We start from the raw sequence: 21573 nt of genomic DNA on the forward strand, positions 1-21573 counted from the left end.
CACCCCTCACTTTTACACTCTGATATACCCCACATCCCTCACTCTAACTCTCTTATATCCCGCGTGACACACTGTAACACTTTGATATACCCCACACATGCACTGTAACAGTCTGATGAACCTCACACCCCCCACTGTTACACTCTCTGATATATTCCTTACCCCTCACTGTAATCCTGATATACCCCACACCACTCACTGTTGTATGCCAGTTCGATCCCATGGGCTTCAATTTTGGTAACATGCGATATCTTGTCAAGCACCTTTTCAATTATAGGTAAATTGGGACAGTGTGAGCAGTATCAATCATACAACCTTATAATTGGTGAGCCAAGTGTTGTTCTCAATTTGTTTAGCGTACTTGATGCCCCACTCTGATCACAGTCCGCTTCTGGTTTCAATCAATGAATTACAAAATCATTGATTTTAATCCTATTTTATTTTTTCAATGTATTTGTTGTCAGGATATGTTTGATGCTGTCAGGGCCGGGTCACTTGCCCTTCCCTAGTTACCCATGAGAAAATGTTTGGCCTTCATCTTGAGCCGCTGCAGTCCCTGTGGTGAAGGTGGTCCCACAATACTGATATGGAAGGAATTTCAGACTTTTGCCCCAGTGATGATGAAGGAACGGCGATATATTTGAAGGGTACGGTAGCATAGTGGTTATGTTGCTGGTCTAGTAAACCAGAAGACTGGACAAATGAATCAGAATTCAAATCACACCAGCTGCGGAATTTAAATTCAATTAGTTAAACAAATCTGAATTAAAAAGCTAGTGTCAGTAATGGTGGCTAAGAAAGTACCAGCTTGTCATAAAAATACATCTGGTTCACTAATGACCTTGTATAGGGCAGGAAATCTGCAGCCCTTACCTGGTCTGGCTGAAGTGTGACTCCAGATTCACTGCAATGTGATTGACTCTCAACTGGCCACTGAAATGGCTCAGCATGACAGTCGCTTGTCACAGGCGGCTCACCACCACCTTCTCCATGGCAATTAGGGATGGGCAATAAATGCTGGCTTTGCCAGCGAAGCCCAACTCCCCAGAATGAATTATAAAAATGATTTATTAAGCGTCATCATGATTTTAATAGCTTCAAAATGTTTTATTGATGGTCATTATCATTTACTAAGGGTTAGAAAGATCTGTAAAGTGCTGTAATGATGGAATAATGATTAATAAAGTCCTGGTGGCGGGCCTTCTCCTCCCCGGGCTGGGCTGTTCGGGCTCCTGTGGGCCGGGCCAAGTCGGGCTGCTCCAACTCGCCGCCTGCTCTCGTGGAATCTGGAGTTCCAGCTGCTGCTGCCCTCAGGAAGCCCACCTGCCTCCCGCCACCAGTAAAAGGTCCCGAGAGACAGCCGCAATTTTTGTGCGGCGTCCGAGAGCCGCAATCTTTGTGCGGGGCCCCAGAGCCGCCATCTTCGTTCTGAGACCCCAGAGCCGCAATTTTTGCATGGGGCCCCAGAGCTGCCAACATTGTGCGGGGACCCCAGTGCCGCCATCTTTGTGCTGGGCCCCAGAGCCACTATTTTTGCGTGGGGCCCCAGAGCTGCCAACTTTGTGTGGGGACCCCAGTGCCGCCATCTTTGTGCTGAGCCCCAGAGCCACCATTTTTGCACTTGGCCCCAGAGCCACCATCTTTGTGCGGGACCCCAGTGCCGCCATCTTTGTGCTGGGCCCCAGAGCCGCCATCTTTGTGCGGGACCCCAGTGCTGCCATCTTTGTGCTGGGCCCCAGAGCCGCCATCTTTGTGCGGGGACCCCAGTGCCGCCATCTTTCTGCTGGGCCCCAGAGCCGCCATTTTTGTATCAGGCCCAAAGCCGCCATATTTGTGCGGGACGCCAGTGCTGCCATCATTGTGCTGGGCCCCAGAGCCGCCACGTTTGTGCGGGACCACAGAGCCGACAACTTTGAACTGGGCCCAAGAGCCGCCATCTTTATGCATGGCACCAGAGCCGCCATATTTGTGCGGGGCCCCACAATATCAGGCCCAGGGAAATTTCAACTCTGAGGCTGCAAATTCTCCGATTCTTCTCACCCTTTAATGAATTTTACAATCAGAGTAAAGGGATATTTCCCCACATTCTTCAACTGCTCTCTGAACTTAGTCTGGGTCACGGCGTAAATCCCAGTGTTTGTGCAGCAACTCAGCAGCTGCAGCATGAATCCCAGTTCCATTACATAATATTGTAGAAATACAGACTGATACCCCAACCAAAACATCCGCCACCATATAGAATACAAAACAAACATTGCCCATAACAGGATGAAATTGCCGGAGATAACAAGCAGTAAAATGATGGATTTCCTGCGGCTCTCCATCTCTGGGTCTCTGGGACTCTCCCCACTGCTGGGACCCCGGAGTCTCCTGCGGGCTCTGCTGGACACTAAAATGTGTCTGACGGTGACAGCATTGAGCAGCAGAATCACAACAAATGGGACCCCCGGGGTGAGAATATAATGAAGGAGCTCGATTTTTCCCCAGACCGGTGATATCAAAACAACGAATTTGACAACACAAAACCAGGCAGCGTTCCCAAGCCAGTACTCACCTGTGAACATAAAATACCAGAAAATGTTTTTTAAACCGCTCAGCACAATCACTGTTCCCAGAACCACAGCCGCCGTTTTCTCTGTGCAATATTTAGGTTTCAGCTTCTGGCAACAAATGGCCACAAATCGATCAAAGGTGAAAGTGATGGTGAACCAGACAGAACAGTCTGTGGCTGTGAACAGCAGGACGGCGTGGATATTACAAACGGGGATGTACCGCACGAAATATAACTGTTCCCTATAAACAATCGGAATGTGCCTCAATATCAGGTCGAGGATAACGACCAGTAGATCCGCCGTTGCCATGGCCACCAGGTAGCGAGTGATACATTTGGAGAGACCACACTTTCCCCGAGACAGGATCACAATCGTCACTAAGTTCCCTGTGAGGAAGGGAAATAAACAGAAATTATACATCAGGCTGGGAGCAAGAGCAGCAGTTTGATGGAATTCGGGGAGGAATCTGCGACTCATCTAATTCTATTGCCTGTGGAGCTGAATACAGGATTTATTGTGTGGATAACCGGGAATACATAGTGGAATCAATAAATTAAATTGGAATGACTACCACATGAAAATAACAGATGTTTGATCAATGAGGTATTAAATGATCAATCTACCTTTCGCCCAACAGACAAAATCACCGCCCGAGGTAACAGGGACACAAACGACCAGAACATCTCAGGGAGACTTCGTGTCTCGGGATCAGTCAGCATTTGGAGCAGAGATGTTCGCTTCCATGCCCCTGTGTTAGGGAGAGGGAAATCCCACTTGGATTCCTGCTCCTGTTGTGAATATCCATTCTATTTAGAACGTAAATGAATGCAACAGCAAATACAGAAACTGCAACCTAGGCATGCAATAATTATAGGCAATTGTATGTAAAATGTACTGATGTAATATGACAATGCTGAGATAATAAATAAAAGTGCACTGCAGTTATAAAGATAACTTTGCTCTCTGAAGTATTTTGAAGATTGAGTTTTCCACATTTTTGTTGAAATACTCAAACCATCGCTCAATGAAAGGAAGATTTTCCAAATAACATTGCAAATTTCATCAATAAGAATGGACTCTGAATTAAAGTCAATAGTGATGATTGACCAGGCAATGTACCAATAAATGCATTTATCAGCATCGAAATCAGACGATTTATCCCACAGGCAAAATTTCGCCGACTGCTGTGCAAAATATCTTAACACAAATAGAAGAGATTTATTCTTGTACTTTTTCACTTGTTGTTTCTATCTTGTGTAGAGAATATTAGACGAGAAGATATCAAAGGTTTTTCTTATCATCATTACTTCAGTTACAATCAGCGACGATTGTTTATCCTGAAGTATAGCAGGAGGCAATAGAGAATCACTCTGGGTCTCTCTGACAGATCTACTGAACTGTGACAGATGGGCAAGGGAGCTAATTGTGAATTCAAAACAAAGATTGGAAATAAATGTATTCAAACCTGGCTGAATGAACGTCGTGTGAGAATGTAAATTATCCTTGTAATCCTAGTTTAACCATCAGAAGCAGTGCCACAAATGCAGAACTGGAGAGGGTGGGAAAGGAGACACTGACTGGAACTGAATGATTAGCGGATATTTCAGACAATTGAAGATGTGGATGTGATCTGCCAGGGTTTGTTCCTGTGACTCTAAGTAGCCATACTGAGCATCAGGTGAAAACCAAAGCAAAATAATGCAGATACTGAAAATCTCAAATGAGAGCAGAAAATGGTGGAAATACTCAACGTGTTAAGCAGTATCTGTGGAGAGAGAGAGAAACAAAGTTAACGTTTCAGGTCGATGGTCTTTCGCCGTTCGGTGAAAAGTCTCCCAAACCAAGACAGCATTCTTCTGATCAGATACTAATGTTCAGTGTAGATAGCAAACTGAAATTCGTTAAATAAAGAGTCACTGCCAATAAGTTTGCTGGAGTTCAATACAGAACTTTTGAATCTTGGGAACACGATATCTCCTTCAGAATCAATGGCTGACAGCAGCGTAGATGGGATGGGGAACAACAAAGAGACAAACATAGTGAAACATGCGGTGAAAAAATCATTTGGTTAGCGCCTTCAGGGGGCGCTAGATGCTTAGCGCCTGTGCATGGCTATTATAGCACTGGTTGCGAAATTGATCAGTCATTTTGCACGATCTCATGCCCCCACAGATCATGACATCAAGCAAGCATGCAACGCCCTGGACCAGATATTGAGTCACGTCCCCTGCCTTAGCGCCTGCTAGAGTGATAGAGTGGATCGTTTTCAAGTCGGGAACGGGCTGAGAGAGTGTTATTTAATGGCGGCCGATTATCCCTTTTATTTTCCGCAAAATATTTGCTACATGCAGGTTGAGTGGGAGAGAGACGGCTGGAGGGATTCTGTGCTGACCGAAGGAGTTTCGCGTCCTCAGCACCACTTTCCAGGTTCGATGGGGACTGCACTAAATTGGGACGTCGTCATCATCCAGCTTCACCTTCGGAGGGAGCAGATGTGCAGACAGAGAGTGGCAAACATGGCCAGTAGGAGGAAGGCTATCAGGCCTCTGCACAGGAGACCTCACTCTCCCAGGGTATTCAGGGAGTAATTCTCCTCCTACATCCATTTGTCTGAGGAGCAGTGTTTCCAAAGGCTGTGCTTCAGCGAGGAGCTGGTCACTGAGTTCCGCCACCTCCTGCAACCAAATCTGCAGCCTCAGCTCAGGACCAGGGCATCTCTGTCGGTGGCTGTGAAGGTGACAGTGGCTCTGAATTTCTAAGACAGCGGTTCCTTTCAGGCTTCTACTGGGGATATAGCAAATATCTCCCAGTTTGCTTTTCATTTTTGCATCCACGAGGTGAAAAAGTCTTTGTAGAAGTGGAGACGCCAGTAGCTCTCTGCCCATGAACCAGGACAAAGAGCGTGAATGTGGCTTTGCGAGGATAGTGGGCTTCCCCATGGTCCAGGGTGCCATTGAATGCAGGCATGTGGCATTGTGGGCTCCTCATAAGAATGCAGAGGTCTTCTGAAACCACAAGGGCTGCCACTCTCTGAATTTCCAGTTGGCCTGTGACCACAGACAGCTCATATTCGCCGTCAATGCCCGCTATCCTGGCAGCAGCCATGATACTTATATCCTGCGCCAGTCTGGTGTCCCAGGTTTCTTCCAAGCACCGTGTCAACCTAGTGGATGGCTCCTCGGGGACACGGGTTATCCACTCGGCACCTGGCTGATGACACCGCTCTGTAACCCCAACACCCCTGTCGAGCTGCAATACAATGAGAGCCGTAGCGCCACCAGGAACCTCATAAAGGAGACGGTCAACATCTTGAAACAATGGTTCTGGTGTCTGGACCACTCAGGAGGAGCCCTGCAGTACTCGCCCGAGCGAGTCTCCCTCTTCATTGTTGTGTGCTGCATGCTTCATAACATTGCAATCATGAGGGCCCAGCTATTGCCACCAGGGATTGGTGTACAACCTGAGGAGGAGGGTGAAGATGGAGAAGGGGAGGAGGAGGATGAAGAGGAAGATCAGCAGCACCAACGTGGGAGGGAGGCGAACAATTTTGCCACTGCAAGGGCCGTCCCTGAACAGCTCATAAGACACCAATTCTAATACGTTACTGAGAAGATGGCTTCTGGGATGAAGAAGCACATCAATGAAAGCATCCTGCACCCCCTGTTTCCGCGCAAAGCTGCAATGAGTCAATTCATAAAAATGTAAAGTAACAATAAAAAAAAAAATTTACGTTACAAACTCTGTGTCATTTATTCAGGACAAATCAATTAGAAACAAACCCAACAAATCAAGAACTAACAAAACTCGTTCACGCAACATGGAGGTAAACAGCAAAACAATCAGCAGATATAATAACAATAACCACGAACTTTGCCCACAAGCATTCCCCCGATTTATATACAGATTGTTCTGTTGGGCCTTCGAGGGTGATTTCGATCCCCTGCGCACTTCCCCCCTACTCACCCTACTGCTCCTCTTAATGTGGCCACAGTGGCTGCAGCAAGGCTGGTGGAAGGCTGCTGAATGCTAGATCCAGACATTGCCTGGAAGGACGCCCTCAATTAGATCTGTGCGGAGGGCCCGGCTGTAGACTGCACCAACACTGCATGGGCGGCAGCAGTCTGGGCTGGCTGTTTTGCAGGTCATGCCAAGTGTAATGTGGAAGTGACAGTGGTGCGAGCAGGAATGCTGTAATCCTGAGAGAGGACAGCATCTTCCTGCTCAACCGACATGCTGCCACTCCCACGGGGTAGAACCTTAGCATCTGGAGCAATCTGCTGTGGTACTGAGAGATTCCCGGGGGACTGAGGGTGACCCAGCGAGGATGGCAGCAGTCAGTGCTTGCGTTTCATCAAACTGAGATTGCATGAGAGCAGTCTGAGACTGGATGTCACAAGCCAATGACTCAATTGCAGCTTTAAGCCGTTGCGTTGTGTTGGCCTGTGCTGCAATGAATCCTGCCTCCTCACCCATTACACGTGGGTCTGGTTCACCAGAGTCCCCTGCAATTGAACCATTCTCTGCAATGAGGCAAGGATGGGTTCGTGGGTTTGCACACGGATGAAAGCTGTACTAGCGGCAGACAACTCCACGCTCCTCGACAGTGCATCCATGTTGTTGGGCACCCTTGCCTTTGCAACCACTAACTCAGTGTGCATGCACAAGTCCTGGGTATTCATGGCCGCAATGTCGAGGTCCTCATCCGAGTCCTGTGCAGCAGAACTTGGGTGCCTACTCACCCACTGGGTAGATGGCCCCTGAGCTTCCCACCCCTATGTCATTGCTGCAGCCCGCTGGGTCCAGGAGTTTCTCTTTCATCAGACACTAACACCTTGCTCCCCTCCAGGGAAGGCGTTTCCCTAGTGTCTGATGTGTCACCCTCGGGAGACACATGCGGAGAGGCTCCAGCTTCCTCTTCCTCCTCATCTGGCGCGTCGCTGGCACTGGCAGGCTGAGGGACAGACTGGTCAGCTGATGTGCCGTCCTGCTTTCACATAGCGAACAAAGTGCGGCTTTAGCGTGAGGGGGGCAGGAAGGGAGCAAGCACTGGAGACAGTTAGTTGGATTGAAAGTGTAAAAGGCTTGTGTTGTGAGGGGGATGTGGTATGAGAGAAGAGAGAATGCTGATGAACATACCATTGCTGTCCCAAGGGGGTCGGCCACTCCAGTGGCCAAGGCACCTGGGAACTGGCTGACAACGATCCTGTGCATTCTGTTCTCCAACTCAGTCAGGGGGTGTAAGTCCGCCTGTTCTCCTCCAGTGCGTTGCTGCTCCTGTCTGTTATGAGGGAGCTCGGCCTGCAAGAAAATGAACAGCGTATGAGTGAGTTCCCAGGCATGTGTTTGGCAGATGTGTCTACCATAGTTGAAAGCAGTTATTGTGTGCAGCCATGTGTTTGGCAGATGTGCCTGCCATAGTTGAATAGCCGTTATTGTGTGCAGCCCATGTGTTTGGCAGATGTGCCTGCCATAGTTGACTGGCGATTATTTTGTGCAGGCATTTGTTTGTCAGATGTGCCTACCATAGTTGAATAGCTGTTATTCTGTGCAGCTATGCGTTTGGAAAATATGGCTAGCATAGTTAAATAGCCATTACTATTTGCAGCCATGTGTTTGGCAGATGTGCCTAGCACTATTGAATAGGCATAAGATCATAATAAGAAGTAGGAGCAGGATTAGGCCATACGGGCCCTCGGGCCTGCTGCACCATTCAATAGGATCATGCCTAATCCGAACCTAGACTCATGTCCACTTTCCTGCCCGCTCCCCGCAACCCCTAATTCCCTTATCAGCTAGGAAACTGTCTATCTCCGTTTTAAATGTATTAAATGTCGCAGCTTCCACAGCTCTCCGAGGTAGCAAACTCCATAGATTTACTACCCTCTGAGTGAAGAAGTTTCTCCTCATCTCAGTTTTGAAATGGCAGCCACTTATTCTAAGATTATGCCCCCGAGTTCTAGTCTCACCCTTCAATTGGAACATCCTCCCCGCATCCACCCAATCAAGAACCCTCAGAATCTTATATTTTTCGATAAGAACTCCTCTCATTCTTCTGAATTCCAATAAGTAGAGGCCCAAGTCAACCCCCTCATCTCCGGAATCAACTGAGTGAACATTCTCTGAACGGCCTCGAGAGCAATTATATCTTTTCTTAAATATGGAAATCAAAACTGTACGCAGTATTCCAGGTGTGGCCTCACCAGTACCCTCTATAACTGAAGCAAGACTTCCCTGCTTTTATACTCCATCCCTCTTGCAAAAAAATCCAAGATTCCATTGGTCTTCCTGATCACCTGCTGCACCTGCATACTAACCTTCTGTGTTTCATGCACCAGGATCCCCAGATCCCTTTGTACTTTGCAGTTTCTCTCCAATTAGATAATAACTTGCTTTTTGATTTATTCTGCCAAAGCTCATAACCTCACAATTTCCAACATTATATTCCATCTGCCAAATTTCTGCCCACTCACTTAGCCTGTCATTATCGTGGGCAGCCATGTGTTTGGCAGATGTGCCTACCATAGTTGAATAACCGTTACTGTGTGCAGACTTGTGTTTGGCAGATGTGCCCACCATAGTTGAATAACCGTTACTGTGTGCAGCCATGTGTTTGGCAGATGTGCCCACCATAGTTGAATACCCGTTATTTTGTGCAAGGTGTGGGATGTGCATGTGTGTTTTATGAGATGGCCATAGGTCTTGGATGAGTGTTGGGCATTTGTATTTGTAAACCCTCTGGGCACAGAGTGAAGTTGAGATGGAGGGATGTAGAGGTATTGAATAGTAGGTACTCACCCTGACCACACGAGTGAGGTCGTTGAAATTCTTCCGACATTGGGTGTGGGTCCTTGGCATCAGGCTCCTCGAGCTGATGTGCTGAGCCTCCTCTCTCCACACCCTTCTAAACTCCCGGGGTAATAGCCTCCTGCCACTCTCAGGGAACAGCACTGCCCGTCGCCTTTCAACAGCGCCAACCAGAGCCACCAATGCCTCGTCACTGAAGTGCCCAGCTCTTTCTCTGGGACTCCGTTATGTAGAATTAATAACTGGACATAAATCCTTACTATGAACACCAACAGCAGTGAGGAAGTAATAGTACATATTTTGTATATCAGAACATATTCCGAATATCCAACACATCATCCCAATCCATGCCTTCCATTCTGTGAATGCCTGGTGCTCTTTGTGTTGGGGCAGCGCGCTGACTATGTGAGGTGACACAGTGAAGCGAGCTCCTTAGTTAGAGCAGAGGGTATCCCAGAGTGACATCACTAGGCCTCACTGTAACTGGCATTAATTACAGTCATTGAATAAACAGACTCATTGAACCATTGTTATCAGAACGCTTTACTGCAACACAATCTAGCTCACCTTATTGTACAGTTTTAAAATAAGTGTGAGCGAATATGCAATATTTCACCCGCCCATAAACATCAAAACATAAGAATTCGGAGCAGGAGCCCTTCATGAATTATATCATGGCTGATCTTCGACCTCAAATCCACATTCCACCCACACCCAACCCATCATCATATTCCTTGACTCCTGTAGTGTCCAAAACAACTGAGGACAGAACAGAGAGAAGTGAGTTTATCTTCCTGTATTGATCTAAACCTGAGAACAAAAGATGAGAAAATGACAGAAATAGGAAGGAATAATGTGTCAGCTGTGGCTCAGTGGGCAGCGCATTCGTTCCTGACTCAGAAGGTTGTGAGTTCAAGTTTACTCCCGAGACTTGTAGCACATAAATCTAGGCTGACACTCTCGTGGAGTGCTGCACTGTCAGAGGTGCCGTCTTTTGAATCAGACGTTAAACAGAGGCCCTGTCTGCGCTCTCAGTGGATGTAAAATTTCCCATGGCCATTTTTCGAAGAAGAGCAGGGGAGTTATTCCCGGTGTCATGGACAATATTAATCCCGCAATCAACATAACCTAAATAGATTATCTTGTCATTGGCACATTGCCGTTTGTGGGAGCTTGCTGTGCACAAATTCGCTACCGCATTTCCCGCATTACAACAGTGACTACACTTCTAAAGTAATTCATTGGCTGTAAAACGCTTGGAGAAGTCCGGTGGTCGTGAAAGGTTGTATATCAATGCAAGTCTTTCTGTCTTAAAAGATAGAATTGTTACAACGCAGAAGGAGGCCATTCGGCCCGTCAAGCCCGTGCTGGCTCTCTGCAAGAGCACTTCAGCAAGTCCCACTTTCACCTATAGTCCTTCGATTGTTTTTCCTTCAAGCACTTATCCAATTCCCTTTTGAAAAACACGATTAATTCTGCCTCCACCACCCTGTATGGCAGCACTCGCTGCACAAAAAATAGTTTTTTCCTATGTGTCCTTTGGATATTCTGCCAATCACCTTAAATCTGTGTCCTCTGATTCGTGAGCTTTCCAACAATGGGAACAGTTTATCTCTCTCTTCTCTGTCCAGACGTCTCATGATTTTGAACACCTCTATCACATCTCCTCTCAACCTTCTCTGCTCTAAAGATAACAACCCCAGCTTCTCCAGCCTATCCTCGTAACTGAAGTCCCTCATTCCTGGAATCATTCTCGTAAATAATTTCTGCACCTGCTCTAAGGACTTCAAATCCTACCTAAAGTGCAGTGCCCAGAGTTGGACACAATACTCCAGTTGAGGCCGATACTCCAGTGTTTTATATAGATTCATCATATCTTCCTTGTTTCTGTACTCAATGTCTCTATTTATGAAGCCCAGGATCCCATATGCTTTTTCACCAGTTTTGCAACCTGCCCTGAAAACATCAAAGATTTGTGCACATATACCCCAGGTGTCTCTGTTCATGCACCCCTTTTAGAAATGTACCCTTTAATTTATATTGTCTCTCCTCATTCTCCCTACCAAATTCTATCATTAAATTTCATCTGCCATGTGTCCGCCCATTCCACCAGCATGTCTATGTCCTCTTCAAGTCTATCATTATATGCCTCACTGTTCACAATACTTCCAACTTTTGTTTCATCTGCAAATTTTGAAATTGTTTGCTCTACAGCCAAGTACAAGTCTTTAATATATATCAAGAGAAGCAGTGGTCCTGGAACCATCCCCTGGCAAACACCACTGTATACCTTCTGCCAGTCCAAAAAACAACCGTTCTCCAGTACTCTCTGTTTCCTGTCACTCAGCCAATTCCGTATCCCTGCTGCCACTCTCCCTTTTATTCCATGGGCTTTAGCTTTGCTTGCAAGCCTATTATGTGGCACTTTAGCCACGTCATTTGGAAATCCATGTACACCACATCAACCGTATTGAGCTCATCAACCCTCTCTGTCATCTCATCAAAAAACTCGATCAAGTTAGTTAAACACGATTTGCCTTTGACAAACCCATGCTGGCTTTCCTCAATTAATCCGCACTTGTCCAAGTCACTGCTCATTTTGTTCCAGATTATCGTTTCTAAAAGCTTCCCAAACACAAAGGTTAAACTGACTGCTCTGTAATTGCTGGGTTTCCCCTTGAAGAGGGGTGTAGCATTGGCAATTCTCCAGTCATCTGGCACCACACCATATCTAAGGAGGATTGGAAGATTATGGCCAGTACCTGCGAAATTTGCACCCTTACTTCCCTCAGCATCCGAGGATGCATCCCATCCGCTCCTGGTGACCTATCTACTTTTGGTACTGCCAGACTTTCCATAACCTCATCTTTATCAATTTTTAGCCCATCCAATATCTCAACTACCTCCTCTTTCAGTTGCCTTTGGCAGCAGCTTCTTCCTTGGTAAAGGCAGATGCAAAGTATTCATTTAGTATCTGAGCCATGCCCTCTGCCTCCATTTGTATGTTTCCTTTTTGGCCTTTAATCAGCCCCACCCCTTCTCTTACACCTCGTTTACTATTTATATGCTGATAGAAGACTTTTGGATTCCATTTTATGTTTGCTGCCAATCTATTCTAATACTCTCTCTTTGCCCCTCTTATTTCCCTTTTCACTTCCTCTGTGAACCTTCTATATTCAGCCAGGTTCTCACCTGTATTCTGAAGTCGACATATGTCAAACGCCCCATTTTTCTGTTTCCTCTTACTCTATCTCTTTCGTCATCCAGGGAGATCTGGCTTTGGTTGTCCTATCAAATCGCCTCTTGCGAATTTACCTCAATTGTACCTGTATCAACTCTTCCTTAAAGGCAGCACATTGTTCGATGACAGTTTTGCAGGCCAATCTTTGATTCCAATTTACCCAAGCCAGCTCTGATCTCAACCCGCAGAAATTGTCCCTCCCTCAATTAAGTATTTTTATTCTAGATTGCTCCCTGTCCTTTTCCATAGCTAATCTAATCATTATGATACAATGATCACCATTCCCTAAATGTTCGCTTACAAACACTTGTTCCACTTCACGTACCTAATTCCCCAGAACGAGCTCCAGTAATGCCTCCTTCCTTTCTGGGACAGAAATGCACCAATCAAGAATGTTCTCTTGAACTCACTTCAGAAATGTGTCCCCCTCTCTGCCCTTTATGCTATTACTATCCCAGTCTATATTAGGATAACTGAAGTCCCCCATTATTACTACACTATATTTCTTCCACCTCTGTAATTTTCCAGCAAATTTGCTCCTTTTTCTCCTTCCCACTAGTTGGTGGCCTCTAGAATAAAATAAGTACTGTAATAGTACCTCTATTGTTTCTTAAATCTAATCAAATATATTGTCCTTGATCCCTCCAGGGGCATCCTCTCTCTCCAGCATTGTAATATTCTCCGTAATCAATATCATTACCCCACCTCATTTCTTTCCCTATCTATCTGAAAAATCTTATATCCAGGAATATTTAGTACCCAGTCCTGCCCTCTTTAGAGCCTGGTCTCTGTTATCACAACGACATCACTTTCCTACATGGCTATTTGCGCCTGCAGCTCACCAAGCTTTTTACCACACTTATGGCGTTTACACACATGCACTCTAAACCTATCTGACAGTGTCAGCTGTGGCTCAGTTAGTAGCACACTAGCCTCTCAGTCAGAAGGTTGTGGTTTCAAGTCCCTCACCAATGACCTGAGCCCATAATTCCAGGCTGACACTCCAGTGAATTATTGAGGAGGTACTGCACTGTCGGAGGTGCTGTATTTCCAAAGAAACATTAAACCGAGGCCCAGTCTGCTCTCTCAGGTGGATGTAAAAGATCCCATTACACCCCGGTGTCCTGGCCATTGTTTAATCCTCAATCAACATAACAAAAACAGATTATCTGGTCATTATCACAGTGCTGTTTGTGGGAACTTGCTGTTCCAAAATTGCCTGCTATGTTTCTCACATTACAACAGTGACTACACTCCAAAAGTATTCATTGGCTGTAAAGCACTTTGAGACGTCGGGTGGACGTGAAAGGCGCTATATAAATGTAAGTCTTTCTTTTTCCTTTGTCTTAGAATTAAAATAGCAAAATAATGCAGATGCTGGAAATCTGAAATAACAACAGAAAATGCTGTAAACACTCATGTCAGGCAGCATTGTGGAGAGAGAAACAGAGTTAACGTTTCAGGTCAATGACCCTTCATCAGAACTGGACAAATTTTGAGATGTAACAGGTTGTAAACAGGTATAGAGGCAGGGGAAGTGGAGTAGGGGGAGGGAAGAACGAAAGGGACGCTCTGTGATCGGGTGTGAATCAGTACTGGGTAAATGTTGCAAATGGGTAAGGCAAAATCATCAAATGCTGCCACCTGAAAAAAGAGGGGTGGAGGATATGATCTGAAATTCTTGAAATCAGTGTTGAGTCCAGAAGGTTGTACAGTGCCTAATTGAAAGATGAGGGGCTGTTGTAAGAGGCAGAGGACAAAGAGGTCAGAGTGGGATGGTCAGCTTTACACATTAAGCCTCCACTCCACTCCCACTCTGACAGCAGTTCATTTCTCTATTGCCTGAAACTAGAACAAGAACAACATGTTTAGAAAGATTGAACTTACCCAGAGAGCCAGGTTATGGTGTTTTACCGAGGGGAAGAATAATTAAAAGGAGCAAAGGGTTGATACCAAGGAATCAAAGGGATATGTTAAAAATATTAACCAATATGAATAAATTTTAAAGAAACGTTAATTTCTCGCATAGTCATACTCACAGAAGCATAACTATCAGTCAATATCCCGAATACTCCATCACCATCCCAGACTGTTTCCTGTTCCACTGGCAGCACAGGCCCACCAGAGATGTGGGCACAGTGTTATACAGTCATGTGGGCAAGTCCCTGCGTGTTCTCAACATTGCATAAGGATATAATGAAGTCTAATGGCTTCCAGTCAGACATGAGCAAGGTAACTTCCCGTTGTTTACCACCGACCACCCTCCCTCAGCTGATGAATCGGCAAATCTTCATGCTGCACACCAGTTGATGGGAGCACCCAGAGCAGAAAGGATACAAATTATACTCTAGGTTGGGAGGGGGGAAATTTCAATGGCCATCACCAAGAGTGGCACGGAATTACCAGCATTAACCGAGCGCTGAAGAACACAGCTGCCAGACTGGGATTGCAGCAGGTAGTGGGAGAACCAACATGGGAGAATAGACTGCTTGACATCGTCCTCTCCAACCGAGCTATCACATATGTATCTGTCCATGACGACATTTGTAGAACTGAACACTGCACAATATTTGTGGAGAATAAGTCTCGCCTTCACCCTGAGACCACACTTCAGCTTATCATAAGTACATAAGAAATAGGAGCAGGAGTAGGCCATTTGGCCCCTCGAGCCTGCTGCACCATTAAATTAGATCATGGCTGTTCTGTTCTTGGGCTCAGCTCCATATCCCTGCCTGCTCCCAATAATATTTCACTCCCTTATTTTTCAAATATCTGTCTATCTCCACCTTAAATATAATCAATGACTCAGCCTCCACAACTCTCTGGAGCAGAAAATTCCACAGATTTACGACCCTCAAAGAAGAAAATACTCCTCATCTCAGTTTTAAGTGGGCGACCCCTTAATGTGAAACTATGGCCCCTAGAGGGGAAACATATTCTCTGCACCTGCCTTGTCGAGCCCCCTCACTGACTTATATGTTTCAATAAGATCACCTCTCATTCTTCTAAACTCCAACTGTACGCAGTACTCCAGGTGTGGTCTCACCAGGACTTCCCTGCTTATATACAGCAACCCCCTTGCAATATAGGCAAACATTACATTTGCATTCCTGATTAATTTCCGTACCTGCATGCTAACGTTTTCTGCTCAAGGACCCCCAGGACCCTCTAAAATGCTGCATTTTGTAATCTCTCTCCATTTAAGTAATAATTTGTTGTTTTATTATTCCTACCAAAGTGGATAACCTCACACTTTCCCAAATTATACTCCTTCTGCCAAATGTTTTCCCACTCACTCAGCCTGTCTATATCCCTTTCCAGACCCCTTGTGTCCTCTTCACAACTTGCTTTCCCACCTATCTTTGTATCATCAGCAAATTGGTTCTGACAGAGCAGTGATCACTCAATATTGCCCTGCTGACATTGATGCACTCCCTCAGTACTGCCACTCTGACACTGATGCGATCCCTCATTACTGCCCCTCTGACAGTGATGCGATCCCTCATTACTCCCCATCTGTCACTGAAGATCTCCCTCAGTATGCCACTCTGACAGTGATGCGCTCCCTCATTACTGCTCCTCTGACAGTGATGCGCTCCCTCATTACTGCCCCTCTGACACTGATGTGATCCCTCATTACTGCCCCTCTGACACTGATGCGATCCCTCATTACTGCCCCTCTTACACTGATGCACTCCCTCAGTATTGCCCCTCTGACACTGATGCGATCCCTCATTACTGCCCCTCTGACAGTGATGCACTCCCTCAGTACTGCCCCTCTGACACTGATGCGATCCCTCAATACTGCCCCTCTGACAGTGATGATCTCCCTCAGTATGCCCCTCTGACAGTGCAGCGATCCCTCAGTTCGGCACTGCCGTGTTAGCCTAGATATTTGTACTCAAGTCACTGGAGTGGAACTTGAACCCACAAACTTCTGACTCAGAGCCGAGAGTGCTACGACGTGAGCCTACTGAATCTGCATACACCAGACTTTGAGTTCATTCCAGATCATAAAATCTCACTGTGTGACAAAGTTCTTCTCATCGGCTCCCTGTTTCTTTTACCAATTGGCTAAGAGACACAAAGCAGAGAGTAGTGCTAAACGGTTGTTTTTCAGACTCAGTCTACATTGGTGTTCACCAGGGGTCGGTATTAGGACCATTGCTCCTTTCATGTATATCAGTGCCATGGACTTGGGTATACAGCACATAATTTTAAACACGTAAATGTTAATAAACAGTCAGAAGGGTAGTAACAGACTTCAGGAGGACACAGACAGACTGGTAAAATGGGCAGGCGCATGCAGATACAATTTATTTAAGAAAAGGGTGAGGAGAGACATGTAGTTAGGAAGCAAGAATAGGGGTGATATGAACTAAACTGTACAATTTTAAAAGAGGTGCATGATCAGAGAGGCCTTGGGCGTACTTACACAAATCTTTGAAGGTGGCAGGACCCGTTGGAATGGCTGTTAATATAACATATGGAGTCCCTGGCTTTACAAACAGAATCAGAGTAACAAAATGCAGGATGAAATGCTAACGTTTTATAAATCATTGGCTATGCCCTATCTGGAATATTGTGTCGAATTCTGAACACTTTCTTGGGCAAGCATGAAAAGGATTAGAGAAGGTGTTCAGGAGATTTACCAGAATGGTGCCAGGGATCTGGGACTTCAGTTATGTAGAGAGACTGGAGAAGCTGGGATTGTTCTTTTTACAGCAGCGAAGGTTAAGAATAATAGATTTATAGAATCATAGATATTTATGACACAGAAGGAGGACATTCGGCTTATCGTGTCTACGACGAATGAAAAAGATCTATCCAGCCTCATCCCACTTTCCAGCTCTTGGTCCGTAGCCCTGTAGGTTACAGCACTTCAAGTGCATATCCAAGTACGTTTTAAATATAAAAAGAGTTTGTGCCTCTACCACCGTTTCAGGCAGTCAGTTCCCGACCCCCACCGCCCTCTCTGTGAAAACAGTTCTCCTCATCTCCAGTCTAGTCCTTCTACCAATTACATTAAATCTATGCCCCTGGTTATTGATTTCTCTGCTAAGGGAAATAGATGCTTCCTATCCACTCTATCTAGGCTCCTCATAATTTTATACACCTGAATTAAGTCTTCCCTCAGCCTCCTCTGTTCTAAAGTAAACAACCCCAGCCTATCCTATCTTTCCTCATAGCTAAAATTCCCCAGCCCACGCAACATCCTCGTAAATCTCCACTGAAATGTTACGAATACAATCACACATTTTCTGTAATGTGGTGACCAGAACTGTACACAGTACTCCAGCTGTGGCCTAACTAGTGCTTAATACAGTTCAAGTTTAACCGCACTGCTCTTATGTTCTATGCCTAGGCTAATAAAGCAAAGTATGCCATAGGCCTTCTCAACTACCCTATCAACATGTCCTCTACTTTCAGGGATCTGCAGACATGCAGTCCAAAGTCCATTTGTTCCTCTACATCTCAGTATCCTGCCACTTATTGTTTATTCCCTTCTGTTTTTAGCCCTCCCCAAATGCATTACCTCACACTTCAATGGATTGAAGTCCATGCCACATTTCTGCCCACCTGACCACATCATTGATATCTTCCTGCAATTTACAGCTTTCTACCTCACTATCAAACACATGGCCAATTTATGTATCATCAGCAAACTTCTTAATCATGGCCTCAACATTGAAGTATAAATGATTGATATATACCGCAAAGAGCAGGGGACCAAGTACTGAGCCCTGTGGAACCCAGCTGGAAACAGACTTCCAGTCACAGAAACACCCGTCGACCATTACATTTTGCTTCCTGCCACTGAGACAATTTTGGATCCAACTTGCCACTTACACTTGGATCCCATGGGTTTTACTTTTTGACCAACCTCTCATGTTGGACCTTCTCAAAGGCCTTGCTAATATCTATGTGGACGACGTCAAATACACTACCCTCATCAATTCTCCTAAAAAATTCAATCAAGTTAGTCAGACACAACCGTCCCTTTACAAATCCATGCTGACTGTCCTTGGTTAATCTGTGCCTTTCTAAATGCCGATTTATAATATCCCTCAGAACTTTTCTAACACTTTTTCCACCAACGAGGTTAGGCTGACAAGCCTGTAATTGTTTGGTCTAACCCGTTTTCCCTTTTTAAACAGAGGTACAACTTTCGGAGTCCGCTGGCACCACACCAGTAGCCAGAGCCTGTCGAAACATGATGGCCTGAGCCTCTGCTATTTCCTCCCTTAGCTTTCTTACCAGCCTGGGATACATTACATCCGGGCCTCGTGATTTATCTAATTTCAAAGATGCTAATCCCCTTAATATTTCCCCTCTCGCTACGTTGATCTCATCTAAAATTTCACGCTCCTCAACTACAATGTCTGCATTGTCCCTCTATCCTCTGAAGACAGACGCCAAGTATACATTAAGAACCTTACAAAACATCTTCTGCCTCCACACTGTGGTTAACTTTTTGTTCACTAATAGGCCCAACTGTTTCCTTAGTTATCCTCTTGCGAGTTATGCATTTATAAAGCCTCTTTGCGTTTTCCTTGACTTTACTTGCCAATATATTTTCGTGCCCTCTCTTTGCCTTCGTAATTTCTTTTATAACTTCAATCCTGCACTTTCTATACCACTCTCGGCTTTCTGTAATACTGAGCTCTCGGTATCTGTCAAAAGATTACAATTTACTGCTCATACTACCCTATATGTTAATGATATCCAGGGGAATCTAGAATTGGGAGTCACATCCTATTTCTTTGTGGCAACATATTTGCACTGAACCCTCATTATCTCCTCCTTGAATGCTTCCCACGGCACTGAAACTGATACCCCTTCAAGTAGCTATTTTCAGTCCACTTTTGCTAAATCTCATGTCTGCTGAATACAAATTAGCCGTTCCGCAATTGAGAACTTTTACACCTGGTCTATCTTTGTCCTGTCCCATAAGGGGAGATTTAATATAGAAGTTCAAAATCATGATGGGTTTTGATAGAGTAACTAAGCCGAAACTGTCTCCAGTGGCAGAATGGTGGGTAACCAGAGGGCACAGATTTAAGGCAATTGTTGAGAGCTGGAATGCACTGACTGAGAACGTGGTGGAAACAGGTTCAACAGTAACTTTTGAAAGGGAATTGGATAATTAGTTGAAGGCGAAATCTTTACAGGGCTCTGGCTAAACAGTAGGACCCATTAGATGTCTCTTTCAAAGAGATGGCATGGACATGATAGGCCGAATGGTCTCCTTCTGTGCTGTGCCATTCTATGATTCTATGAGCAGGAGGCACAGAGAGAGAGAAGAGGGGGACAATGAGAAAGAGTGAATGAGAGAAATACTAATAGAGACAGAAAGACTGTGAGTGGTACAGAGGGAATAAAATAACTTTAAATGCGGAATTGGAAAAGTACATGAAGGGGAAAAATTAGCAGCACTATGGGAAAAGAGCTGGGGAATGGGAGGGGTGAGGTCATAGTGGGATTTGAACAAAAAGAGTAGAATAATAAGATTAAGGCTTTGCCGGATTGGGAGCAAATGTTTTTCAGCGAGCAACAGTGATGTGTGTAGGATAAGGGCAGCAGAATTGTAGATGAGCTCTAGTTTATGGAGGCTTCTAACAGGGAGGCCAGTCAGGGGAGCATTGGAATAGTCGAGTCTGGATTTAACAAAGGCACCAAGGAACAGGGTTTATGCAGCGGAAGTGTTAAGGCGGTGCAGAGACAGGCGATATTGGGGAGGTGGCGGTCAGCAGGACTGCTAATTCCGAGAATTACAGATCTATTTTCTCGATATAACAGTGACACCAACAGCAGCAAAGAGGGAAAAGTACATTACCAGAACATTAATACAGTTAGCAAAGGTTTGCAGAGTTAATAGTTGGATACAGTGACTTACCCGGAACAACAACAGCAGCGAGGAGGGGAGAGTGAATGACAAGAACAGTAATGCAGTTAAACGTGGTCTATAGGATTAACAGCTGGAGAGAGAGACTTACCAGGAACACCAACAGCAGCGAGGAGGGGATAGTAAAAGTGTTGAATAAGCAAAAGTGCGTAATAGAGTCGTTCCCCTAATGATATTCTACCATAAGAATTTGAAAGATTGTTAAACTCCCGGATTTTAATCCTGCTCATTGTTGTAACATTCCAATCAACTGTTCTCAGATTCCAACCCATTGTTGTAACATTCCAATCTACTGTTCTCAGATTCTGACTCTCTCACGGTGGAGCAGAGCGCTGATCCCTGTTAGTGCCAGAGGTGATGCTCTCTCTGATACTATGGGATAACACATTGAAAGGAGTCCCTTATTAATAGAAGAGGGCAAAACAGCACTGACAGAATTAGGGTCCATTGAGACTTACATTATTCACAGTCACTGAACAAACATATTCAGGTAACCTGTGGAGACTGACATTAATTACAGTCACTGAACAAACAGATTCAGTTAACCCGTGGAGACTGACATTAATTACAATAACTGAACAAACAGCTTCAGTTACCCGTGGAGCCTGACATTAATTACATTCACTGAACAAACATATTCAATTAACCTGTGGCGACTGACATAAATTACAATCACTGAACAAACAGCTTCAGTTAACTCCTTTCAATCCATCACTCTTTGTGCCACAGTAAAGTAGTACATTGACCCGGTCCGGATGGGATGTATGAGGGTTGCTGGGGGAAGGAATGGTGGAAACAGCGCAGGCTCTAGCCAGAGTATTTCTATCCTCCTTGGATATGGGAGTGGTGCCAGAGGACTGGAGGGTTGCAAATGTTACACAATGATTAAAACAGCAGAGGGGGATAAACACTGTACCTGCAGCCCAGTCAGCCTAACGTTGGTGGTGGGGAAACTTCCAGAGGCCATATTCCAGGACAAAATTATGTCATTTGGAAAAACTTGGAGGAATAAATGACAACCAGCACAGATTGTTTAAAGTGCAGTCTCTCTGACAAACTTTATTGTGTTC

General features: G+C 45.3%; 1 protein-coding gene across 1 annotated transcript; it reads right to left on the minus strand.

The window, feature by feature from the left end:
* Nucleotides 1-2033: 2033 nt before the first annotated feature.
* LOC147091267 (putative G protein-coupled receptor 139) lies at nt 2034-20859 on the minus strand. Its single transcript, XM_085976526.1, has 2 exons — nt 20595-20859; nt 2034-2938 (listed from the first exon to the last, which is right to left on the minus strand). Exons 1-2 carry the CDS (start codon nt 20773-20775, stop codon nt 2037-2039), a joined length of 1083 nt encoding a protein of 360 aa, XP_085832652.1. The 5' UTR covers nt 20776-20859; the 3' UTR covers nt 2034-2036.
* Nucleotides 20860-21573: the final 714 nt, after the last annotated feature.

Source organism: Somniosus microcephalus, unplaced genomic scaffold, assembly GCF_052327205.1.
Source record: "Somniosus microcephalus isolate GS21.2 unplaced genomic scaffold, FLI_Smic_1.0 unresolved_chr3, whole genome shotgun sequence".
In the NCBI taxonomy this organism is placed as follows: domain Eukaryota; kingdom Metazoa; phylum Chordata; class Chondrichthyes; order Squaliformes; family Somniosidae; genus Somniosus; species Somniosus microcephalus.